At 44.5% G+C, this 27,986-nt stretch overlaps 1 protein-coding gene across 1 annotated transcript; it reads left to right on the forward strand.

The window, feature by feature from the left end:
* Positions 1 to 87: 87 nt before the first annotated feature.
* Positions 88 to 27,986, forward strand: arsh (arylsulfatase H). The gene is made up of 11 exons (XM_079821467.1): positions 88 to 160; positions 249 to 318; positions 402 to 542; positions 5,001 to 5,122; positions 8,662 to 8,784; positions 9,549 to 9,972; positions 13,546 to 13,682; positions 19,513 to 19,635; positions 20,688 to 20,850; positions 24,875 to 24,996; positions 27,212 to 27,986. The coding sequence occupies exons 2-11, from the start codon at positions 299 to 301 to the stop codon at positions 27,577 to 27,579; spliced, it is 1,743 nt and encodes a 580-aa protein (XP_079677593.1). The 5' UTR covers positions 88 to 160; positions 249 to 298; the 3' UTR covers positions 27,580 to 27,986.

The following is a 27,986-nucleotide window of genomic DNA, read 5'->3' on the forward strand; positions in this document are numbered from 1 at the left end:
TAACTAAAGCGAGTTGTTTCGGTTCGCTCGTTAATAAACGCGTCTGTGTGTGAGTGTTTACGGTAAGCGCGATGGTTCCGCGTCTTTCGCGAGTGCGCTGGGAATGTGGAGGATCCTGTCAGGAAGAGGGATAGTGAAGGAACTGACTGTTTACGGGAAGGTAAGCGAATAAACGAAGCATAAAGAGAAGCAGCATGACATTTCAGTCATTTCTGCAGTGATTAAATCAGCTGATGTTCAAACTCCAGGGTCTGCACACCTGTCGATCATCTTCACCTGGACTTCAGACGAGCTCCAGATGGACAGCAGGAGTTTGAGGTTTGGTGCATCTGCAGATCTCATCATGACACACACACACACACACACACACACACACACTCAGCTCTGGTGTGTTTCTGCAGGTTGTTCGCTGGGGTTCTGGTTCTGCTTCAGGCCAGCTCCAGCGCAAACGCAGATCGGGATTTCAGACCCAACTTCGTCCTGATAATGGTGGACGATCTGGGCATTGGGGACATCGGCTGCTATGGAAACGACACCATCAGGTAAATGAAGATGCACTTACAGTTTTTCTCAGTCGCTTTAGTTCATTTCTCAGATCAGAATTGAAATTCTCAAAGCGACCTGTTCAATCTTCACATCATTGTGTCACTTGTGCACATCAAAAAATCAGTTTCTCATTTCTCTGAACAAGTTGCAAATGCTTGTGTGCATCCATGCAAATGATTATGAACAATTATCTGCTATTTCCTACATTATCAGTTGCTTATGTTGATCAGAATGTATTATAATGGGTCTCTGTTGAATAGTCTCACCTTCACAACATTTAGGCATTAGTTCATAGCAGAAGTCTTTACATGCAAAATGGTGGAACAAGTTGTCATAAAATGTCAAGCATATTTCTATACATTTCCGTTAGACGTTCACATTTCTACTTCTGGGTTTTTTTTCTTTGTGCTATGCAGTGCTGTCTTTTCCTTTCTGTATCGCAAAGACATCTGTCAACAAATTACAGTACAAACAGTAAAAGCGTAAATGTGAATCTTGTCCAGTCTCTTGCATTCAAACAGTCAGTGCATCACGTTCATTCTAATGTAAATTTAAATGTGCTTTCGCGTTGGCTTGCACTGAGCCAGAGACAGGCGCGCTCAGACTTGTCATATATCACAACTTTTCAGTGTTTTCAGCCACATAATGTTTATTTTAGGTTTCATACATATACGTACTAAAAAAACAATACATTTAGAGTTTGTAAAATACACAATGATGAAAAATGAAGAGGCAATAATAATCCTTTCCATTATAATTAGTTTTATTCATATCAGATACACATTGTGTAAGTAACTTTAAAGTTTACTCTATTCTTCTCCCAGTTCACCTGCCACTTACTTTTCTGTATTTTGGGAGAAGTGGATGAATTCACGTCTTGTAAATCCAACAGATCCGATTTTCTGAACTGCGGCGATGGCGGCGCCCATCGTGCATACAGCTCAACTAACGCCATCGTTTTAAAGGTGTTTAAACGACAAAACACTTCCACTTGTATATATTTGACAATCGGGATATCTGATATTTCAGGCCATATCTAACAAATTTGTGAATATTTTGAATAAAAAAGGAAAAATGACATAAAAGTCTCTCATTGATTGTGGTCACCCCCACCCCCGGCTTGTGTGAGCGCGCATGTAGATCTTTCTCCATCTCTCGTTGCGGATTATTTGTGTGTGTGTGTGTGTGTGTATGTGTGTGGGTGTGTGTGCATGCGCATATGGCACGGATGAAAACAAGCACTATATGGAAAAACATTCCTGCTTATCTCTGGTGCATGGAACATGGATCTTTTTCTTATCGTATTGTATCTGATTTTATTTATTTTTGTTATGTCTGCCACTTTTTATTTTATTTTTACTGCATCCTGCACTTCAGTTTAGTTCTCCTGGTCAGGATTTGTTGTTGGGTTCTTGTATTGTGCGGTCCACCTCTTACGGTTTTATGGCATTTGTGTCTCTGATTAATTATTTTGTGAATTACTTTGCAAACCTGTTTTTAAAGGTGCTATAAAGTTGTTATTATTATTGTTATTTACAGTTCGTATTATGCTCTGTTCATTACTGTCCTGTCTAGATAAACAGGACATTTGCATTTAAATTTGGGTTATACAGTGTTTTTAAATTATATTTTAAACTGGGGTGCCTTGAAATTTGATGCACTTTTGAAAGGTGCCCTGACTGAAAAAAGTTTGAGAAAGGCTGGTGTAATCTACAATTTACAATAATTGTCATCAAAACTTTAGCCATATTTACATCAGAACATTCCTCCAGAGTACAGTTATATTGACAACATGACTGAGCAATTTGACTGTTATTCATACTCAATGACACAAGGACTGGTCATTCTGATGGCACTGACATGTTCATTGACAGATATTTACTTCTGAGAGATGAACTGAGGATTTTGAGCAAGAGACTGGCGTCTGCAGGTAATCCATGGTGTTTTGCTATTTGTACAAATTGTTTTGAGAAATGCACTTACTGTTTTGCAAATTGTGAGTTTGATTCGAGAAATGTACCAAAGCGACTGAGAAAAACTGTAATACAATAATAATTCAATTCTGTCGTCATTTACTCACCCTCATGATGTCATTCTCTCCATGGAAAATTTTAAGCATAAACTCACTTAAAGGGTTAGTTCACCCAAAAATGTAAATTGTGTCATTAATGACTGAGCCTCATGTGGTTGGACACCCGTCAGACCTCCGTTCATCTTCAGACACAAATGAAGATATTTTAGTGTAAATCTGATGCCCTGAAAGGCCTCCATTGGCTCAACTTTACACTCTCAAGACCCTTAAAAGACACTAAAGACTAAAGTTACAAAGTCCATCTCACTACAGCGGCTCTACAATAACTTTATGAAGACGAGAATAGTTTTTGTGTGCAAAAAAACCCTAAATAACGACTTATATAGTGATGACGATTTCAAAACACGGCATCATGAAGCTTCGAAGCGTTATGAATCAGTGAGTCGAATCATGATTCGGATCACGTGTCAAACTGCTGAAATCTGGCGATCCAAACCACTGAATCGACTCACTGATTCATAACGCATCGAAGCTTCATGAGGCCGTGTTTTGAAATCGTCATCACTATGTAAGTGACACACACACAGATTTTACTATGACAGTCGCCGCTTCTTCCGCTCGCGTGTGTGTGTAACGCAGCGCTGTTTGATCATATCACACACATGTGAGTGTGTTAAAGTGATGTGCTACTATGAGACACTTGTTCACACTGCAGTGAGCGAGATCATATGAGGCGGTAAAACATGGCACATCAACACCAGCAGATTTACACAATCAGACTAACTGTGTTGATCTGGAGAACAATGAGGAGTTTCTGTCCATCAATGATCCAAACAGTGGCTAATAAAACACATCAGATATTAAAGCGGCGCTAATGTTGCCATGGTTACTACACAATAACACCGGAAGGTGTGATGTCACTGATGGGCGACGCACACACACAGGCCGAAAAACACTGATTTAAACATTCTTGGACACAATTGGGGTAATTTACACAAGTCAACAATATATATAACACTGATCTAGTGGTGTATGGATATTTTAATCCTAAAATCTTACATACACTCACCTAAAGGATTATTAGGAACACCTGTTCAATTTCTCATTAATGCAATTATCTAATCAACCAATCACATGGCAGTTACTTCAATGCATTTAGGGGTGTGGTCCTGGTCAAGACAATCTCCTGAACTCCACACTGAATGTCGGAATGGGAAAGAAAGGAGATTTAAGCAATTTTGAGCGTGGCATGGTTGTTGGTGCCAGACGGCCGGTCTGAGTATTTCACAATCTGCTCAGTTACTGGGATTTTCACGCACAACCATTTCTAGGGTTTACAAAGAATGGTGTGAAAAGGGAAAAACATCCAGTATGTGGCAGTCCTGTGGGAGAAAATGCCTTGTTGATGCTAGAGGTCAGAGGAGAATGGGCCGACTGATTCAAGCTGATAGAAGAGCAACTTTGACTGAAATAACCACTCGTTACAACCGAGGTCTGCAGCAAAGCATTTGTGAAGCCACAACACACACAACCTTGAGGCGGATGGGCTACAACAGCAGAAGACCCCACCGGGTACCACTCATCTCCACTACAAAGAGGAAAAAGAGGCGACAATTTGCACAAGCTCACCAAAATTGGACAGTTGAAGACTGGAAAAATGTTGCCTGGTCTGATGAGTCTGGATTTCTGTTGAGACATTCAGATGGTAGAGTCAGAATTTGGCGTTAACAGAATAAGAACATGGATCCATCATGCCTTGTTCCCACTGTGCAGGCTGGTGGTGGTGGTGTAATGGTGTGGGGGATGTTTTCTTGGCACACTTTAGGCCCCTTAGTGCCAATTGGGCATGGTTTAAATGCCACGGCCTACCTGAGCATTGTTTCTGACCATGTCCATCCCTTTATGAGCACCATGTCCCCATCCTCTGATGGCTACTTCCAGCAGGATAATGCACCGTCACAAAGCTCCAATCATTTCAAATTGGTTTCTTGAACATGACAATGAGTTCACTGGACTAAAATGGCCCCCACAGTCTCCAGATCTCAACCCAATAGAGCATCTTTGGGATGTGGTGGAACGGGAGCTTCGTGCCCTGGATGTGCATCCCACAAATCTCCATCAACTGCAAGATGCTCTCCTATCAATATGGCCAACATTTCTAAAGAATGCTTTCAGCACCTTGTTGAATCAATGCCACGTAGAATTAAGGCAGTTCTGAAGGCGAAAGGGGGTCAAACAGTATTAGTGTGTGTTCCTAATAATTCTTTAGGGGAGTGTATTGCACCTTTAATATCTTCAGTCATTTTGCTTCTCCTGATATAATGTTGAAGTGTTTGATGTTTATACTGGAAAACAAGACACAAATACTGTGTAAGAAACTCCACAGCTTCTGCATGAATCTGTGGCTGTGATGTGTTTGAAGGACACCACACATAGACCGGCTGGCCACAGATGGAGTGAAGCTGACCCAGCATATCTCCGCCGCTCCTCTCTGCACTCCCAGCAGAACCGCCTTCATCACGGGACGCTACGCCCTACGCGCCGGTGAGGAGACACACACACCCGTCCTTTATCCAGTGTGAAACAGCATCTCTGAACGTCTTTGACTTCAGACAGAAAATGTCCAAAATATGAGAAAAAAGGAGGAGTGCAATGGATCCTGGTTTTAGACTCACGGTTTCCGTATGTTCAAGGAAAACAGGGCCACTGTCAAATAACAATCACAACAAATCATCTAAATACAATAGAGCAAAGATACTAATAAAACAAGCAGCAATACCAGGGCCAAGCGCAACAGAAGCAAACCAGGACGCTAGCAGCAGACCGACTGAAAAAATGAGAGAAGACATTTGAAGCAAAAACGTTAAACCACATTAAAACATTGAGTTGTATAGAGCCAATGTCATGTTTTGTTCTATTATAGCGCCACCTATAGCGCTTTTGTATGTGTCCTCGGAGTGAGCCCATACATGTGTGTCAATTTTGGAGTTATAGACATTTATATGAAAAAACACGTAAACAATGACTGTCACCTGACTTTGATTGGATTTTACTGCCCCTTACTATCAATATTTTGACATTTGGGCATTAGTGTTTAGCTATCGACCTATGTTTCTGAACTTCTGGCGCTGGTTTCGTCTCGGTTGGACTAGCGGTTTCAAAAATATCAGCTAACGTTTTATAATCGCTAAATTATAAAACTGCACAAACCATACGCCGAAACCTGGCAAATCTGGTATCGTTGGACTTGGCAAGAATTTAGGAGACAAAAAAAGTTACTCCCATGAAAATAAGTCAATCACACCCAAAGTTATAAGCGTTTGAAAAAACATTCTCCACTAGGTGGCGCTGTTTCAAAACTTCTCAGGCTCCTTCAGGGCATCGAGCTGATGACCCATACCGAGTTTCATAACAATCCGTTCATGAGTTCACTAAAATACAGCATTTTAGCACATCATTCAAAATGGCTGACAGCCAAAATGGCAGATATGGTAAAATTGGATCTCAGACGACTCTGCATGCCGTCCCGAATCTAACGAGACCACTTTTATGATTTATGGGCAAACATTTCAAAAGTTATAAGCAAAAATAGCAGTAGGTGGCGCTGCGACATGTACCAAGTTTGGTTTGAATACGATAAAGCAATGCGGAGATATAGCCTAAAGTGTATTTTTGCAACCGCTACGTCAAATTTGTTCGCACATTTATCAAAAACGACTTGACGAATCAACTTGAATTCAATAACTTTTTGTCAGCATGGTCTGAAGATTTTCTGGTTCAATTTTTGTGAAATTTAACAAAAATTGTGCCTATGATGCCCTTCGAAAAAGTAGATTTTTTGGGTAATTCAAAATGGCGGGAAAAATTTAAAAGATTTGGACAGGTGGTGGCGCTAGAGGGATTGTTTTAGAGACTCCAAAATTGGTGTGATTAATGTTGGGCCAGTCCTCTATCTGTGTGCCAAATTTCATAACTTTCCCACAAACGGTTCTATGGGCTGCCATAGACTCCAATGGCGGAATAATAATAATAAGAAATCTAACGATTTAAATAAGTGCCTTCGGTGCTTGGCCCCTAATAAACAGTGCTTCTCAGGTTTCTAACAGTTGTTTTAGGGATAGAAATTGAATAAAGTAATCAAATGTAAAATAACACTGCATATTTGACTGTATAAATTAAAGATTAATCTTTATTAAAGTTATTCAGTCACGGGTAGGGATGCGAGAACCGGTGATTCGATAAGAAATGCGCATTTCGATTCTTCTTATCGGTCACTGTGTGCGCATTTTATTGTGTTTTTAACCATTTGAGCGCAAAAAAGACGTGTGTGCTGTTTTTCACACACACACACACACGTGCACACAGAACGGCTTCCCATAGTGAATGAATAGTGCTTCTAGAGTTCTCTTCCTCGTCTATTTACACACGGGAATGGACAAATACACACAACGTCAAAATACAATAAACACAGTCGGTTGTGTTGTTGAAGGCAGATTTCTTGATACGTCTCTATGATAATGGTAATCACACAACAAAAGACGAGAAAATTCACTCGCTGTTCTAGACAGAATCAGTTTGAACTATATTTGTAATGTCTAGCCTATAATTTATCAATAAAGTGCAGTGTTATTTTACATTTGAATATAGTTTCTGTACCTGAAAATCCTATCTTCGTTCAGTTGTATTTTTCATCATGAAAATTTTCCCGCCATTTTGAATTTTCCGAAAAACCTACTTTTGCCGATTTGCACAAAAATTTAACCAGATCATCTTCAGACCATGTTGACAAAAAGTTATGGAATTCAAGTTGATTCGTCAAGTCGTTTTTGATAAACGCGCAAACTAATTTTACGTGGCGGATGCGAAAACACACTTAAGGCAATATCTCCGCAGCGCTTTATCGTATTCAAACAAAACTTAGTACATGTCATCACAAGCATGACCTGAGGTTAAATGCAGCGTTTCGGTGCAGCGCCACCTACTGGTCCGGAGATACAATAAATGGCTATTTTTGCTTATAACTTGAACCGTTTGTCTAAAAATTATATAATCAAGTGGTCTTGTTAGATTCGGGACGGCATGCCGAGTCGTCTGATATCCAATTTTACCATATCGGCCATTTTGGATAGCAGCCATTTTGAATTATGTGCTAAAATGCTGTATTTTATGAACACAAGAACGGATTGTTATGAAATTCGGTATGGGTCATCAGCACGATGCCCTGAAGGAGCCTGAGAAGTTTCTAAACAGCGCCACCTAGTGGATCATTTTATTTTTCAAACACTTATAACTTTGGGTGTGGTTTACTTTTTTTGTCTCCTGAATCGTTGCCGAGTCCAACGATACCAGATTTGCTAGGTTTCGGCGTATGGTTTGTGCAGTGTTGTAATTTAGCGCTTAAAAAAACATTAGAGACCGCTAGTCCGATCGAGACGAAACCAGCGCCAGAAGTTCAGAAACATAGGTCGATAGCTAAACACTAATGCCCAAATGTCAAAATATTGATAGTAAGGGGCAGTAAAATCCAATCAAAGTCAGGGGTCAGTCATTGTTTACGTGTTTTTTCATTTAAATGTCTATAACTCCAAAACTAAATGAGATTTTCACCAAAATTGACACACACATGTATGGGCTCACTCCAAGGACACATCAAAAAAATGGTAGGATTTAGCCTCTTGGTGGCGCTATAATAGAACAAAATATGAAATTCCCATAGACTACAATGCATTTTTCCGCCTTTTTGCCTAAAATCATCTCTAAATGTGTTTAATTGCTGCAGTTGACCTGACTCTCTCAGCCATGTTGGCATGTCTCGTCGTCTTCTTTGCGCTTGGCCCTGATAATGTGTGTTTGTTGTTATTGTTATGGTGTTAATGCTACTATTATTCTACATTTAGAATGACTCTAATGTTTATCTTTATCATTATGGTTATAGTTATCATCATTGGTGTGAACGGAATAAACGGAGCGATATTGTGGACGGCTGATGTGTTGATGTCAGAATGGCTGGTGTGTGTGTGTGTGTGTGTGTGTGTGTGTGTGTGTGTGTGTGTGTGTGTGTGTGTGTGTGTGTGTGTGTGAAGGTCTGGGCAGCACAGGCCGAGTGCAGGTCATTCTTTTCCTCGCTGGATCAGGAGGACTTCCTCCCAACCAGACCACCTTCGCTAAACTTCTGCAGAAGCAGGGTTACACCACCGGCATTGTGGGTAAGACACTTAATATATGATCAACATGTTTAGACTTAGGGTGAGGAAATGATGACAGAATATTATTTTTTAGGTGAACTATCAAATTTAGTTTAGCACGTTTTAGAGTGCCTCGATTCTGGATTCTGGACTTCACTTGTTTCATTACTGGATGAATCAGTGTTTTATGAACGAATCTCTTGAATGAATGATTCAACGACTCACTCATAAAGACTTCACTTGTTTCATTACTGGATGAATCAATGTTTTATGAACGAATCTCTTGAGTGAAAGATTCAATGACTCACTCATAAAGACTTCACTTGTTTCATTACGGGATGAATCAGTGTTTTATGAACGAATCTCTTGAGTGAATGATTCAATGACTCGCTCATAAAGACTTCACTTGTTTCATTACGGGATGAATCAGTGTTTTATGAACGAATCTCTTGAGTGAATGATTCAATGACTCGCTCATAAAGACTTCACTTGTTTCCTTACTGGATGAATCAGTGTTTTATGAACGAATCTCTTGAGTGAATGATTCAATGACTCACTCATAAAGACTTCACTTGTTTCATTACTGGATGAATCAGTGTTTTATGAACGAATCTCTTGAATGAATGATTCAATGACTCACTCATAAAGACTTCACTTGTTTCATTACTGGATGAATCAGTGTTTTGAACGAATCTCCTGAATGAATGATTCAATGACTCACTCAAAGACTTCACAGGTTAAACTGTGGTTTTGTCCTGGGTCTTTACGGTGTGTTTACTCTGCAGGTAAGTGGCATTTGGGTGTGAACTGTGAGAGCAGGAACGATCACTGCCACCATCCCAACAATCACGGTTTTGATTTCTTTTACGGGCTGCCCTTCACCTACTTCAACGACTGCAAGCCTGGAGAAGGTAAAGACGTGCTGGTGGACCTGCAGAGGGCGCTGTGGGAGATTTCTGTGCTGGTGGCACTGGCTCTTCTCACGCTGCTCCTGGTCAGGGCCTTCGGGCTGCTGCAGATCCCTCTCACACTCCTGGCGCTTCTGGCCGTCCTGTGGCTGCTGAGCTTCTCTGTGTGGTTCGTGCCCTTTGAACTCCTGAGGACCTGGAACTGCATCATCATGAGGAACGGCGAGGTGGTGGAGCAGCCCATGAAGGTGGAGACGCTGAACGCGCGGCTCATGCGCGAAGCGGAGCGCTTCGTGGAGAGGTAGGACTTCAGTAATGCAATAATACAGTAATGCAATTAAACTATTTATACTTAAATCAACACAAAATTGGTTTTGTCCTGGGTCTTTACGGTGTGTTTACTCTGCAGGTAAGTGGCATTTGGGTGTGAACTGTGAGAGCAGTGAGCGCAGGTGAGAGCAGGAACGATCACTGCCACCATCCCAACAATCACAACAAAATTACCAAATAATAACTTTTTTTTTTGAGGGGGAGGTGTAAGCAAATGCATAACAACTGCCTAGCAACACTTTAAACCAAAACACCCTAATATCACAAGCCCTAGCAACCACCCAGAACATCATAGTATCATCCTTGCAACCACCAAAAACACCCTAATATCACACTAGCAACGCCCTAGCAACCACCCAGAACATCATAGGGTGTTTTGGGTGGTTGCTAGGATGACACTAATATCACACTAGCAACGCCCCAGCAACCACCCAAAACACCCTAATATCACACTAGCAACGCCCTAGCAACCACCCAGAACATCATAGCATCATCCTAGCAACCACCCAAAACACCCTAATATCACACTAGTAACGCCCTAGCAACCACCCAGAATATCATAGCGTCATCCTTGCAACCACCCAAAACACCCCAATATCACACTAGCAACGCCCTAGCAACCACCCAGAACATCATAGTATCATCCTTGCAACCACCCAAAACACCCTAATATAACACTAGCAACGCCCTAGCAACCACCCAGAACATCATAGTATCATCCAAGCAACCACCCAAAACACCCTAATATCACACTAGCAACGCCCTAGCAACCACCCAGAACATCATAGCATCATCCTAGCAACCACCAAAAACACCCTAATATCACACTAGCAACGCCCTAGCAACCACCCAAAACACCCTAATATCACACTAACAACGCCCTAGCAACCACCTAGAATATCATAGGGTGTTTTTGGGTGTTTGCTAGGATGATACTATCACACTAGCAACGCCCTAGCAACCACCCAGAACATCATAGTAACATCCAAGCAACCACTCAAAACACCCTAATATCACACTAGCAATGCCCTAGCAACCACCTAGAATATCATAGTATCATCCTAGCAACCACCCAAAACACCCTAATATCACACTAGCAACGCCCTAGCAATCACCCAGAACATCATAGTATCATCCTAGCAACCACTCAAAACACCCTAATATCACACAAGCAACGCCCCCAGAACATCATAGTATCATCCTAGCAACCACCCAAAACACCCTAATATCACACTAGCAACGCCCTAGCAACCACCCAGAACATCATAGTGTCATCCCAGCAACCACCCAAAACACCCTAATATCACACTAGCAACGCCCTAGCAACCACCCAGAACATCATAGTATCATCCTGGCAACCACCCAGAACATCATAGTGTCATCCTAGCAACCACCCAGAACATCATAGTGTCATCCCAGCAACCACCCAAAACACCCTAATATCACACTAGCAACGCCCTAGCAACCACCCAGAACATCATAGTGTCATCCCAGCAACCACCCAAAACACCCTAATATCACACTAGCAACGCCCTAGCAACCACCCAGAACATCATAGTATCATCCTGGCAACCACCCAGAACATCATAGTTTCATCCAAGCAACCACCCAAAACACCCTAATATCACACTAGCAACGCCCTAGCAACCACCCAGATCATCATAGTGTCATCCTAGCAACCACCCAAAACACCCTAATATCACACTAGCAACCACCCAGAACATCATAGTGTCATCCTAGCAACCACCCAAAACACCCTAATATCACACTAGCAACGCCCTGGCAACCACCCAAAACACCCTAATATCACACTAGCAACGCCCCCAGAACATCATAGTATCATCCTAGCAACCACCCAAAACACCCTAATATCACACTAGCAACGCCCTTGCAACCACCCAGAACATCATAGTGTCATCCTAGCAACCACCCAAAACACCCTAATATCACACTAGCAACGCCCTTGCAACCACCCAGAACATCATAGTGTCATCCCAGCAACCACCCAAAACACCCTAATATCACACTAGCAACGCCCTAGCAACCACCCAGAACATCATAGTATCATCCTGGCAACCACCCAGAACATCATAGTATCATCCAAGCAACCACCCAAAACACCCTAATATCACACTAGCAACGCCCTAGCAACCACCCAGAACATCATAGTGTCATCCTAGCAACCACCCAAAACACACAAATATCACACTAGCAACGCCACCCTAGCAACCACCCAGAATATCATAGTGTCATCCTAGCAACCACCCAGAACACCCTAATATAACACTAGAAACGCCCTTGCAACCAAGCAGAACATCAGTGTCATCCTAGCAACCACCCAGAACACTGTAATATCCTAGCAATACTTTAGTAACCACCCAGAACATCATAGTATTATCCTAGCAATGCTCTAACAACAACCTAGAGCATCCTACCAACAGATTAGCAACCACCCAGGACACCCTAATATCATCCTAGCAATGCCCTAGCAACACCCAGAACACCCAACCAACACTTTAGCATCTACCCATAACACCCCAGTATCACCTTAGCAATGCCCTAACAACCACCCAGAGCATCCTACCAACAGATTAGCAACCACCCAGGACACCCTAATATCATCCTAGCAATGCCTTAGCAACACCCAGAACACCCAACCAACACTTTAGCACCCACCCAGAACACCCCAGTATCACCCTAGCAGTGCCTTAACAACCACCCAGAGCATCCTACCAACAGATTAGCAACCACCCATAACACCCCAGTATCACCCTAGCAACACCCAACCAACACTTTTGCACCCACCCAGAACACCCCAGTATCACCCTAGCAACACCCAGAACACCCAACCAACACTTTAGCACCCACCCAGAACACCCCAGTATCACCCTAGCAACACACAGAACACCCCAGTATCACACTAGCAATGCCCTAACAACCACCCAGAGCATCCTACCAACAGATTAGCAACCACCCAGAACACCCAAGTATCACCCTAGCAATGCCCTAGCAACCACCCAGAACACCCCAGTATCACCCTAGCAACACCCAGAACACCCCAGTATCACCCTAGCAATGCCCTAGCAACCACCCAGAACACCCTATCAACCGCATAGCAACCACCTATACGTAAGATTGTTTTGCATTAAGTCATATAGTTATAACTAATTAATTTAACAACGCAAACAAACCCATTTGTATTACTGCAATTAAAAGATAGTAAAATTATAAAGTATTGTACCTTCATTTTTCATTTAAACCAATTTCGTATTAGTTTATTTTGAATTTGTGCCGCTGTCTGATCTGCACGTGTTCTTGGCGTGTTTGCGGGGATTCACCCGTGAACAGGAAGCTGTAATGCTCATTTGCATGCTTGCTCAATAATGTGGTAATGCAGAAAACATTAGACCTGTCCGGACAGATCAGCTGTTCGTCTCCTGCCGTTCCCACGCTCACGATTATGGTCTGTTTCTTGTGCCTGCCGTGGGAAACTTCTTTGGTTTCTGTTTAGTGTGATTGTTTATCATGTGATTTATGATGTCAGACACAGAGACGGCCCCTTCCTGCTCTTCCTGTCATTGGCACATGTGCACACGCCCCTCTTCGTGTCCGAGGGTTTCGCCGGAAAGAGCAAACATGGGCTGTATGGGGACAACGTGGAAGAAGTGGACTGGATGGTTGGTAAGAGATGGATTTCTGATGTATCGCTTGGTCACAGTGGGTGTGTCTATGTCTGGATGCTCTAACATGATTGGTGGGCAGCAGAACAGAACAGAGTGTTTGATTTGTTCACAAATAATCAGATGTTTTATCGGCATCATATCAAACCAGCACCCCCCTAGCAACTCTTTAGCAACCACCCAGAACACTCTAGCATCACCCTAGCAACCACCTAACAACACTATGGCAAGAACCCAGAACACTCAAGCATCACCCTAGCAACCATCCAGAACACTCTAGCAACACTACAGCAACAACCCAGAACACTCCAAAATCACCCTAGTAACTTCCCAGAACACCATAGCAACCACCTAGTAACAGTACAGCAACAACCCAGAACGCTCTAGCATCACCCTATTAACCACCCAGAACACTATAGCAACACCCCTAGCAACACTATATCAACAACCCAGAACACTCTAGCATCATCCAAACAATGCCCTAGCAACTGCCCAGGAAACCCTAGCAACACTACAGCAACAACCCAGAACACTCAAGCATCACCCTAGCAACCATCCAGAACACTCTAGCAACCACATAACAACACTATAGCAACCCAGAACTCCATATGGCGGGAGCTTACGTTGCGACACCCCTCCCCCACCTGGGACAGTCAGACCACATCTCTTTGTTCCTCATCCCCAAATATTCACCCCTCATCAACCGTGTGAAGCCATCAGTGAAGACCATCAAGGTGTGGCCTGCGGGGGTTGATTCCACACTCCAGGAAAGGTTTCTACACACAGACTGGAGTATGTTTGCTTCTCAAGCCACCAGTGGCGCTCACACGGACATTGACTCCTACACCTCCTCTGTATTGGATCATATCAATACCACCATTGACAGTGTTACAACCCAGAAACAGATCACCACCAGTGATGCGCGGGTTGATCCAAAATGAGCGGGTGCCTGCGGTCAACCGCGGTTACCCGCGGTAACGAGTCATCCAAAATAATTTTTAATGATATTCGGGTCGCGGTCGGTCGGGTCATCCTTATTTTCCTTTTGAATGTTGAGCGTTATTAACTTTTTAATAAATACTGACGCGGGACAAAATGCCCGCTTTCCCAACACGTTGAACTGAGCAATGCCATTGTGCCATTTTAATAGGCTACTTTTAAACGCATAGGCTATAGCTCAGAAAAGTCAGTTTAATGTATTTTCTGAGAGGGGGCGGGATTTTTGTTGTCAGGGGAGAGACGCACACATCGATTAGACTGGATAAACACATGCAGCATCTTAATTGTTAAGAAAATGAAACAAAATAAATGAATAAATCAATCCATTAGGAGCGCAAACTGTTCTTTTTCTGAATGCTGTATGATATAGGCCTAGTCTAGTGTTATGTAATAAACATGTAATTTAGTTGAAGCTTCTATTCAAAAGCATCACTCAGCTGGCATAAGAAAGTGAAACTAGCTCTTAAGGGCTTTCTCGCAGTTGACCTGCTGATGACCTTCAAGCCGGGTCGAAACATAAACATCGCGTTCATCAATAGTAGCCTATGCATCTAGACAGCTGAAATGGAAAATGATGGGCCGCCTCAAGAACTGCCTGAGCTCTCGCCGCTGCACCTCTGAGCGCACCACGTCAGGGCCTGAAACATTTTCTCAATGGCCCAATGAGCTACGATGAGCATTTATTACTTTAAAAAAATGCGGGTCAGGAAGCGGGGCGGGTACAATATTTTCTTCTTTTTTTTTGCGGTCCGAGTTGCGGGCGGGTTAGTTCAAAACGTCGGTCGGGTGCGGGTTGTTTATACATTGACCCGCGCATCACTGATCACCACATACCCAAATCAGAAGCCATGGATGAACAGGGAAGTGCGACTCCTGCTGAAGTCACGCAATACTGCCTTCAGATCAGGAGATGCACAAGCCTACAGCGCATCCAGAGCAAACCTGAAGAGGGGCATCAAAAAGGCCAAGCACTGCTACAAGCTAAAGATAGAGGGTCACTTTTCCAACTCTGACCCTCGACGCATGTGGCAGGGCATCCAGGCCATCAGTGACTACAAACCCCCCCACTCCACCCCCGCAGCCACTGATGTCAACTTCCTGAACGAGCTAAATTACTTTTACGCTCGTTTTGAAAGAGACAACAGAGAAACTGCCACCAAGCTCAAACCCTCAGCTGACCCACCAATCACACTCTCCTCCACAGATGTCTGCAAGTCACTGAGCCGGATCAGCGCGCACAAGGCTGCTGGACCAGACAACATCCCTGGTCGTGTTCTCAGGGCATGTGCGGAGCAGCTCGCTGAGGTTTTTACAGACATTTTCAACCTGTCTCTTGCCCAAGCAGCTGTACCTTCATGCTTTAAACGCACGTCCATTGTGCCAGTGCCAAAACACTCTAACCCAAGGTGCCCTAATGACTACCGCCCTGTAGCACTCACACCCATCGTCATGAAGTGCTTTGAGCGGCTGGTCCTGGAACACCTAAAAGACTCTCTACCATCCACATTGGACTCACACCAGTTTGCCTACCGCAGCAATAGGAGCACAGAGGATGCCGTTTCCATGGCACTGCACTCTGTGCTCACTCACCTGGACAATAAGAACACTTACGCACGCATGCTGTTTGTTGACTTCAGCTCAGCATTCAACACTGTCATCCCAACCAAGTTAATAGCCAAACTTGGAGACCTGGGCATCAATACCTCAATGTGCAACTGGATTTTGGACTTCCTAACTGACAGACCCCAGAATGTTCGTTCAGGATCCACCTGCTCCACATCCATCACTCTTAACACTGGTGTACCACAGGGCTGTGTGCTAAGTCCGTTTCTCTACTCCCTCTTCACCGCCGACTGCAAGCCTGTGTATGGATCTAATTCTATCGTCAAGTTTGCGGACGACACAACGGTGATTGGTCTCATCAGCAACAACGATGAGACTGCCTATAGGGAGGAGATCCAGCACCTGGCCACATGGTGCGCTGATAATAACCTGCTCCTCAACACCACCAAAACGAAGGAGCTCATCGTGGACTTCAGGAAGGAGTCAAGAGGCACACACGACACCATCCACATCAATGGAATGGCTGTTGAACGTGTCTCCAGTTTCAAGTTCCTGGGGATCCACATCTGGGCGGACATGTCGTGGACGACCAACACCTCCAGCCTGGTCAAGAAGGCTCACCAGCGCCTCTTCTTCCTGAGGACACTGAGGAAGAATCAGCTCTCCTCGGCTATCCTGGTGAACTTCTATCGCTGCGCAATAGAAAGCATCCTGACCAACTGTGTGGCAGTGTGGTATGGGAGCTGCTCTGTTGCGGAGCGCAAGGCACTGCAGCGGGTGGTGAAAACTGCCCAGCGCATCACAGGGACTCCACTACCTGCCATCGAGCTCATCCAGAGGAAACGCTGCCTGCATCGAGCTCGCAGCATCCTCAAGGACTCCTCGCACCCAGCCCACAGACTGTTTTCTCTCCTGCCCTCCGGCAGGCGTTTCAGGATCCACCGGACCAGGACCAGCAGACTTAAGAACAGTTTTTTCCCCAGAGCTGTCTGCTTACTGAACTCAAACCCCCGCTGATCCACTCCCCTCATATACTGATAACTCTCCTACCTCACATCTGCCTTCACTTTATTTGCACTACCGACTCTTTATTACAGTAACAACTGTTTACTTATTCATTTTGCACTACCACACCGTAACTGGATTATGCTCATTTGCACTGCCGACTGTTATTTACAGTACCTACTGTTTACATTTGTATTTTGCACCGTACTTCTAACTGTAATATGCAATCACTTCCACTGCACTTTTACACTTTTTTTCGGATAGCTTCTGTCCATAATTTATTGCACTACCTTAATCCACTGCCATATTCCTCATCTTAGCCTAACATATCATTGTATACCTCTATCTGTAAAATTCTGTTTATAGTAATAGCCATCTGTATATTATATTATATTATATTCATAGTACATATCCACCTGTAAATTCTGTTTATAGTAATAACCATCTCTCTATTTATAGACATATTTATATATACTCAGTACATATCCATGTCCTGCACTTATGCAAACGTTGTATATCCTGCACTTGCTGCTATTGCACTTCTGGTTAGACCTAAACTGCATTTCGTTGCCTTGTACTTGTACTTGTGTAATGACAATAAAGTTGAATCTAATCTAATCTAATCTAATAGCAACAACCCAGAACACTCTAGCATCATCCAAGCAATGCCCTAGCAACTGCCCAGAAAACCCTAGCAACACTACAGCAACAACCCAGAACACTCTAGCATCACCCTATTAACCACCCAGAACACTATAGCAACACCCCTAGCAACACTATATCAACAACCCAGAACACTCTAGCATCATCCAAACAATGCCCTAGCAACTGTCCAGGAAACCCTAGCAACACTACAGCAACAACCCAGAACACTCTAGCATCATCCAAACAATGCCCTAGCAACCACCTAGCAACACTATAGCAACAACCCAGAACACTCTAGCATCATCCAAGCAGTGCCCTAGCAACTGCCCAGAACACCCTAGCAACACTACAGCAATAACCCAGAACACTCTAGCATTACGTAGTAACCACCTAGAACACCATAGCAACCCTATAGCAACAACCCAGAACATTCTAGCATCATCCAAGCAATGCCCTAGGAACTGCCCAGAACACCCTAGCAACACTACAGCAACAACCAAGAACACTCTAAAATCACCCTAGTAACCACCCAGAACACCATAGCAACCACCTAGCAACACTACAGCAACAACCCAGAACGCTCTAGCATCACTCTATTAACCACCCAGAACACTATAGCAACACCCCTAGCAACACTATATCAACAACCCAGAACACTCTAGCATCATCCAAACAATGCCCTAGCAACTGCCCAGGAAACCCTAGCAACACTACAGCAACAACCCAGAACACTCTAGCATCATCCAAACAATGCCCTAGCAACCACCTAGCAACACTATAGCAACAACCCAGAACACTCTAGCATCATCCAAGCAGTGCCCTAGCAACTGCCCAGAACACCCTAGCAACACTACAGCAACAACCCAGAACACTCTAGCATTACGTAGTAACCACCTAGAACACCATAGCAACCCTATAGCAACAACCCAGAACATTCTAGCATCATCCAAGCAATGCCCTAGCAACTGCCCAGAACACCCTAGCAACACTATAGCAACAACCCAGAACATTCTAGCATCATCCAAGCAATGCCCTAGCAACTGCCCAGAACACCCTAGCAACACTACAGCAACAACCAAGAACACTCTAAAATCACCCTAGTAACCACCCAGAACACCATAGCAACCACCTAGCAACACTACAGCAACAACCCAGAACACTCTAAAAATCACCCTAGTAACCACCCAGAACACCCTAGCAACCACCTAGCAACACTACAGCAACAACCTAGAACACTCTATCATCACCCTAGCAACCACCCAAAACACCCTAGCAACCACTTACCAATACATGATTGTTTTGTATTGTGGCTTTTAATCATAACGAATTAATTTAACACAATGAAAACAAATCAGATTTTTATTACTTCACTAAAAATAATCATTAAATTGAAAAATACTTTAAAAATGTACTTTATATCCTATTTATTACTAAATAAAAATGAAATTGTTTTTAATTATAATTAAATTCCACAATGAAAAACAATCTAAAAACACATTCATGCGAAATATGACTTCTCTCTCTGTTTTTCTTCTCGTGAATCAAATGTAAGAAAGCTCTGGTCACATGATATTGACAGCCCAATCGCATCAGAGTAAAGATCAGGTGTTTGATCGCAGGTAGAATGATGGAGACCATCGAGCGGCTCGGCCTGTCCGAGAAAACCCTGACCTACTTCACATCTGACCACGGCGGCCACATCGAGGACCCTCAGAGAGGAGGCTGGAACGGGATCTATCGAGGTACAACACATGGGTCATCTTTTACTCCTAAACCGTCACAAATAGCGTTGGGTACCGAACTCGGTACTTTTTAGACCGAATTACGTCGGTACTACCGAGTACCGATTCACATTAAATCAATCGGTACCAAATTTCGGTACCTGAGAACGCATCTGGTGATATAGACGAGTGTCTGTGAATATTAAACCGCAAAAAGACTATTTAAATACTGGTCCTGCGTGTCTCTGTGCGAATAAATGCCGTAGAAGCGCGGTTTACCACACACACACACACACACACACACACACACACACACTATCACTGTCACTATGACGGCCGCGTGTTTCCATCTCTGCCGCCTCATATGAGGACATGAACGCACGAACGTCATCTCCAGAGCCACTTTATGAGCATTTTACCGTTTCATTTGTGAAAAACTACCGTCATATCATAAACACAGAAACTCGTCAAAAAACGTCAAAATAAAAGTCCGGTTTATCTTGACAAATACATCCCTGTTGTACAGTAGAATTTAGATACAATTAATAATACTAACACAAATGTAATAATAATAATCAAAACTTAATTTAAGTAATAAATTAAAATGTTTCTGTTTTAATTTTAACCGTATAAAGCTCAGTTGTGCATCTTTGTTTGACAAAAAAAGTTTAATTATATTAAAAGATAAATTAAATTAATGTCTTATGTCTTCATTTGATTACCATAAAATACACAGCACATCATTTCTGGGAAATCTTTTCATAGAAATGAAATTAAAAAGAAAAAAATAATATGGTTGTTTTTATTAATTAAATTTAAGTAGCTAGTAGCCCACGATTTACTAGTAAATGATCAAACATCACAGACAACGACAGACAGAGAGCAGGGCAGCTCTGGCATAATGTCAATAACATTTCTATAAATGACTTAGGCTACATGTTATTTATAGTTTTTGATATAAATCCCTAAAGTACCGAAAAAAGTACCGATACCGGTTAAAAAGTGAACGGTACCCAACCCTAGTCACAAACACAGGATATGATCTGTGTGTTCACTGACCCTCGTGTGTTTAGGTGGTAAAGCCATGGGCGGCTGGGAGGGAGGGATCCGAGTGCCGGGAATATTCCACTGGCCTGGGCATCTCCCCGCAGGTCGACAGGTGCCAGAACCAACCAGTCTGATGGATGTCTTTCCCACAGTGGTGAAGCTGGCCGGGGGAGAGCTTCCAGAGGACAGGTACAACCGCAGCAGCTCAGGCAGCAAAACACACAGATTATATTAGTGTAGCCTAGTAACACCCTAACAACCACACAGAACACCAGTGCAACACCCTAACAACCACACAGAACACCACTGCAACACCCTAACAACCACACAGAACACCAGTGCAACACCCTAACAACCACACAGAACACCAGTGCAACACCCTAACAACCACACAGAACACCACTGCAACACCCTAACAACCACACAGAACACCATTACATCACCCTAACAACCACACAGAACACCACTGCAACACCCTAACAACCACACAGAACACCACTGCAACACCCTAACAACCACACAGAACACCATTACATCACCCTGACAACCACACAGAACACCACCGCATCACCCTGACAACCACACAGAACACCACCGCATCACCCTAACAACCACACAGAACACCACTGCATCACCCTACCAACCACACAGAACACCACTGCAACACCCTAACAACCACACAGAACACCACTGCAACACCCTAACAACCACACAGAACACCACTGCATCACCCTAACAACCACACAGAACACCACTGCAACACCCTAACAACCACACAGAACACCACTGCATCACCCTACCAACCACACAGAACACCATTACATCACCCTAACAACCACACAGAGCAACACCCTAACAACCACACAGAACACCACTGCAACACCCTACCAACCACACAGAACACCACTGCATCACCCTACCAACCACACAGAACACCATTACATCACCCTAACAACCACACAGAGCAACACCCTAACAACCACACAGAACACCACTGCAACACCCTACCAACCACACAGAACACCACTGCATCACCCTACCAACCACACAGAACACCACTGCAACACCCTACCAACCACACAGAACACCACTGCAACACCCTAACAACCACACAGAACACCACTGCAACACCCTAACAACCACACAGAACACCACTGCAACACCCTACCAACCACACAGAACACCACTGCATCACCCTACCAACCACGCAGAACACCACTGCATCACCCTAACAACCACACAGAACACCACTGCAACACCCTACCAACCACACAGAACACCACTGCAACACCCTACCAACCACACAGAACACCACTGCAACACCCTAACAACCACACAGAACACCACTGCAACACCCTAACAACCACACAGAACACCACTGCAACACCCTACCAACCACACAGAACACCACTGCAACACCCTACCAACCACACAGAACACCACTGCAACACCCTAACAACCACACAGAACACCACTACATCACCCTAACAACCACACAGAACACCACTGCAACACCCTAACAACCACACAGAACACCACTGCAACACCCTACCAACCACACAGAACACCACTGCAACACCCTACCAACCACACAGAACACCACTGCAACACCCTACCAACCACACAGAACACCACTGCAGCACCCTAACAAACACACAGAACACCACTGCATCACCCTACCAACCACACAGAACACCACTGCATCACCCTACCAACCACACAGAACACCATTACATCACCCTAACAACCACACAGAACACCACTGCATCACCCTAACAACCACACAGAACACCACTGCAACACCCTAACAACCACACAGAACACCACTGCATCACCCTACCAACCACACAGAACACCACTGCAACACCCTAACAACCACACAGAACACCACTGCATCACCCTAACAACCACACAGAACACCACTGCAACACCCTAACAACCACACAGAACACCACTACATCACCCTAACAACCACACAGAACACCACTGCATCACCCTAACAACCACACAGAACACCACTGCAACACCCTACCAACCACACAGAACACCACTGCATCACCCTACCAACCACACAGAACACCACTGCAACACCCTAACAACCACACAGAACACCACTGCAACACCCTAACAACCACACAGAACACCACTGCATCACCCTACCAACCACACAGAACACCACTGCATCACCCTACCAACCACACAGAACACCACTGCATCACCCTACCAACCACACAGAACACCACTGCATCACCCTACCAACCACACAGAACACCACTGCATCACCCTACCAACCACACAGAACACCACTGCATCACCCTACCAACCACACAGAACACCACTGCAACACCCTAACAAACCACACAGAACACCACTGCATCACCCTAACAACCACACAAACACCACTGCAACACCCTACCAACCACACAGAACACCACTGCATCACCCTACCAACCACACAGAACACCACTGCAACACCCTAACAACCACACAGAACACCACTGCAACACCCTAACAAACACACAGAACACCACTGCATCACCCTAACAACCACACAGAACACCACTGCAACACCCTAACAACCACACAGAACACCACTGCATCACCCTAACAACCACACAGAACACCACTGCAACACCCTACCAACCACACAGAACACCACTGCATCACCCTACCAACCACACAGAACACCACTGCATCACCCTACCAACCACACAGAACACCACTGCAACACCCTACCAACCACACAGAACACCACTGCATCACCCTACCAACCACACAGAACACCACTGCAACACCCTAACAAACCACACAGAACACCACTGCATCACCCTAACAACCACACAGAACACCACTGCAACACCCTACCAACCACACAGAACACCACTGCAACACCCTAACAAACACACAGAACACCACTGCATCACCCTAACAACCACACAGAACACCACTGCAACACCCTAACAACCACACAGAACACCACTGCAACACCCTAACAACCACACAGAACACCACTGCATCACCCTAACAACCACACAGAACACCACTGCATCACCCTAACAACCACACATAACACCACTGCAACACCCTAACAACCACACAGAACACCACTGCAACACCCTAACAACCACACAGAACACCATTGCATAACCCTACAAGCAACCAGGACACCACTGTATCACCCTAACAACCACACAGAACACCACTGCAACACCCTAACAACCACACAGAACACCACTGCAACACCCTAACAACCACACAGAACACCACTGCAACACCCTAACAACCACACAGAACACCACTGCATCACCCTAACAACCACACAGAACACCACTGCATCACCCTAACAACCACACATAACACCACTGCAACACCCTAACAACCACACAGAACACCACTGCAACACCCTAACAACCACACAGAACACCATTGCAACACCCTAACAACCACACAGAACACCACTGCATCACCCTAACAACCACACAGAACACCATTGCATAACCCTACAAGCAACCAGGACACCACTGTATCACCCTAACAACCACACAGAACACCACTGCATCACCCTAACAACCACACATAACACCACTGCAACACCCTAACAACCACACAGAACACCACTGCAACACCCTAACAACCACACAGAACACCATTGCATAACCCTACAAGCAACCAGGACACCACTGTATCACCCTAACAACCACACAGAACACCACTGCAACACCCTAACAACCACACAGAACACCACTGCATCACCCTAACAACCACACAGAACACCACTGCATCACCCTAACAACCACACATAACACCACTGCAACACCCTAACAACCACACAGAACACCACTGCAACACCCTAACAACCACACAGAACACCATTGCAACACCCTAACAACCACACAGAACACCACTGCATCACCCTAACAACCACACAGAACACCATTGCATAACCCTACAAGCAACCAGGACACCATTGCATCACCTTAACAATAAACTAGCAACCACTCAAAACACTCTTGCATCACCCTAGAAACCACCATTAACACCCTAGCAACCACCCAAAGCTCAAATCACCTTTATTTATAGAACACCCAATCAACATTTTAGAAACCACCTGGAACACTCTAGCATCACCCTAGCAACCCACATAGCAACACTTTAACCACCCAAAACTCTGGGTCTGTTGTGTAAGTGTTTGTGTTTGTGTTTGTGTTGTGAGGATCCTGGACGGCCATGACCTGCTGCCGCTGTTAGTGGGAAAAACCAACCGCTCTCAGCACGAGTTCATGTTCCATTACTGCGGCATTTACCTGAACGCAGCTCGCTGGCACCCGCTGGACAGTGAGTGACGTCACACACACACACACACACACTCACGTATGCACGCACACACACTCACTCACGCACACACACACTCACTCACTCACTCACTCACTCCGAACTCAAACACACATTCAGGTACACACACACACACACACACACACACACACACACACACAAACTCACTCACTCACTCACACACACACAGGCACAAACACACAAACTCACTCACACTCACACAAACTCAAACACAAACACACTCAGGCACACACACACACACACACACACAACCGCACTCACTTACACACATAAACTCAAACACACTCAGGCACAAACACACAAACTCACACACACAAACTCAAACACACACTCACGCACGTGCACACACACACAAACTCCCTCACACACACACACTAGGGCTGGGCGATTTTTCCCCCTAAAAAAACCTGCGATTTTTTTATAAAAAACTCGATTTACGATTCGATTCAATTTTTTTTCCCCGCCCCCCATTTAAAACAAAATAATTGCAAAATGTACATATATTTTTAAAATATATATCTATTATATTTAATTAAAGTGCATCAACAAAAAATTGCAAAGGCAAACCCTTTATCTAACTGAAAAGTCACTGTGCAGTGTGCAACAAAGATTGTTAAACATCCAAATTATTTATACTGTATTTGGATGGAGCTAATAAAACACAACAAATCCTGAGGTAACTCTTAGTTGAATTGAACATGTAAACAGTAACACCATTCGCCATAAAAAATGTATTTGCATTTTAAACATTCTTTGCAAGGAAAATGAGCCTATCAACAACAGCAGGCTTGAGGCAAGCTCGGTTGTTGAAGAGTTGGTGCTAGCGCTAACGCCACTAGAGTGGTTTTCTTTTCGAAGAAGGCAACACTTCTCCCGCTCAGCCGCGTGTCTTCGCTTTAAATGCTGAAACAGATTTTTCGCACTGCTGCCAGCAACAACAGCCTTAAGACATAGTTTGCATCGAGGTGTTGTCTGTTCCTCATCAGATGCCGTAAATCCAAACCAACTCCACACGACTGAAGTCGAAGACATTTTTTTTGGAAGGAGCTGCTCTCTTTCGCCGGCTGTTTCTGCCATGTTGTTTGTGTATGCATGCGCTGCGCCGCCCGTTGAGCGTGCTACGGAAACCCTGAAGAAAGATTTGGCGAATGCAAAATGTATGTACTGCAGAGGGGGAGAATTTTTTTTACAAAAATCGATTTTTTGAAAATATGAATCGATTTGACCTACCAACTCTATTTTTAAATCAAATCGATTTTTTTCCCAGCCCTAACACACACACACAAACTCAAACACACACACACAAACTCAAACACACACATTCACACAAACACACTCACTCACACACAAACTCACTCACGCACAAACTCACTCACGCACACACAAACTCACTCACGCACACATTCACTCACATGCACACAAACTCACTCACACACACACACGCACACATTCACTCACTCAAATGCACACAAACTCAAACACACTCACATTCACTCACATGCACACAAACACACTCACACACACACTCACTCACGCACACACACACACACACAAACACCAACTCACTCACGCACACATTCACTCACACACACACAAACTCAAACACACTCACACACACAAACTCACTCACGCACACATTCACTCACATGCACACAAACTCACTCACACACACACACAAACACGCACAAACTCACTCACACACAAACTCACTCACACACACACACACACACACACACTCACACACACAAACTCACACGCACACAAACTCACTCACACACACACACACACACACACACGCACAAACTCACTCACACACACACAAACTCAAACACACTCACACACACAAACTCACTCACGCACACATTCACTCACATGCACACAAACTCACTCACACACACACACAAACACGCACAAACTCACTCACACACAAACTCACTCACACACACACACACACACGCACACAAACTCACTCACACACACACACACACACGCACAAACTCACTCACACACACACACTCACACACACAAACTCACACGCACACAAACTCACTCACACACACACACACACACGCACAAACTCACTCACACACACACAAACTCAAACACACTCACACACTCAGGCGCACACACACAAACTCACACACGTCTAGATGTTGTGTTTAGTCTGCATACGGCCATTAAAGCGTGTCCTCCTCAGGCGACTCCGTCTTCAAGGTGCACTTCTTCTCCCCGATCTTCTCTCCGGCCGGATCCGTCGGCTGCTCGGACTCCGGGGTCTGTCAGTGCCACGGGGCCTCCGTGCTCCACCACGACCCGCCGCTGGTGTTCGAGCTCAGCCGCGACCCGTCCGAGGGCCGGCCGCTCTCCCCGGGGACGGAGCCGCGCTTCTCTGAGGTGCTGCAGCGGGTGGAGCGGGCCGTGGTGGAGCACCGGAGGAGCCTGAGCCCGGTGGAGGAGCAGCTGACCTGGCCACACGTCCTGTGGAAGCCCTGGCTGCAGCCCTGCTGTGGGACCTTCCCCTTCTGCTCCTGCTCCGAGATACACACTCCGGAAAGAAGAGAGTAGGGAAGCGGCTTCCTCATGTGTGTCTGACAGTACTGGGATTAAACGTTAAATCAATGGAAGGATTGTGGGATGTTCTGTGGGTTTCCTGTTTGATCAAAAGGGATAGTTCACCCACACTGCAAAAAATGCTTTTCTTACTTAGTATTTTTGTCTTGTTTCCAGTCCAAATATCAAAAAAATCTTATATTAAGAAGCATTTACTAGACAAGCAAAAGTTGTTGTCTTGTTTTGGGGGAAAATAACTCAAAATGAAGGGAGTTTTTGCTTAAAATAAGCACAATAATCTGCCAATGGGGTGAATGATTAAAGACACTTTCAATATTTTTCCTATTTAAAGCTTGACTCTTCTACAGTTACATCGTGTGCTAAGAGCAACTGTAAATGAAAAGTTGTGATTTTCTACACCT

Source organism: Gobio gobio (genome assembly GCF_949357685.1).
Source record: "Gobio gobio genome assembly, chromosome: 7".
Lineage (NCBI taxonomy): Eukaryota > Metazoa > Chordata > Actinopteri > Cypriniformes > Gobionidae > Gobio > Gobio gobio.

Excerpts from the sequence above, each read along its gene's own strand:
- arsh (XM_079821467.1), top strand. The coding sequence starts at position 299 with ATGGACAGCAGGAGTTTGAG. Across the intron at positions 543-5,000 it reads TATGGAAACGACACCATCAG|GACACCACACATAGACCGGC; the intron begins GTAAATGAAGAT and ends ATGTGTTTGAAG. Across the intron at positions 19,636-20,687 it reads CTGGAACGGGATCTATCGAG|GTGGTAAAGCCATGGGCGGC; the intron begins GTACAACACATG and ends TCGTGTGTTTAG.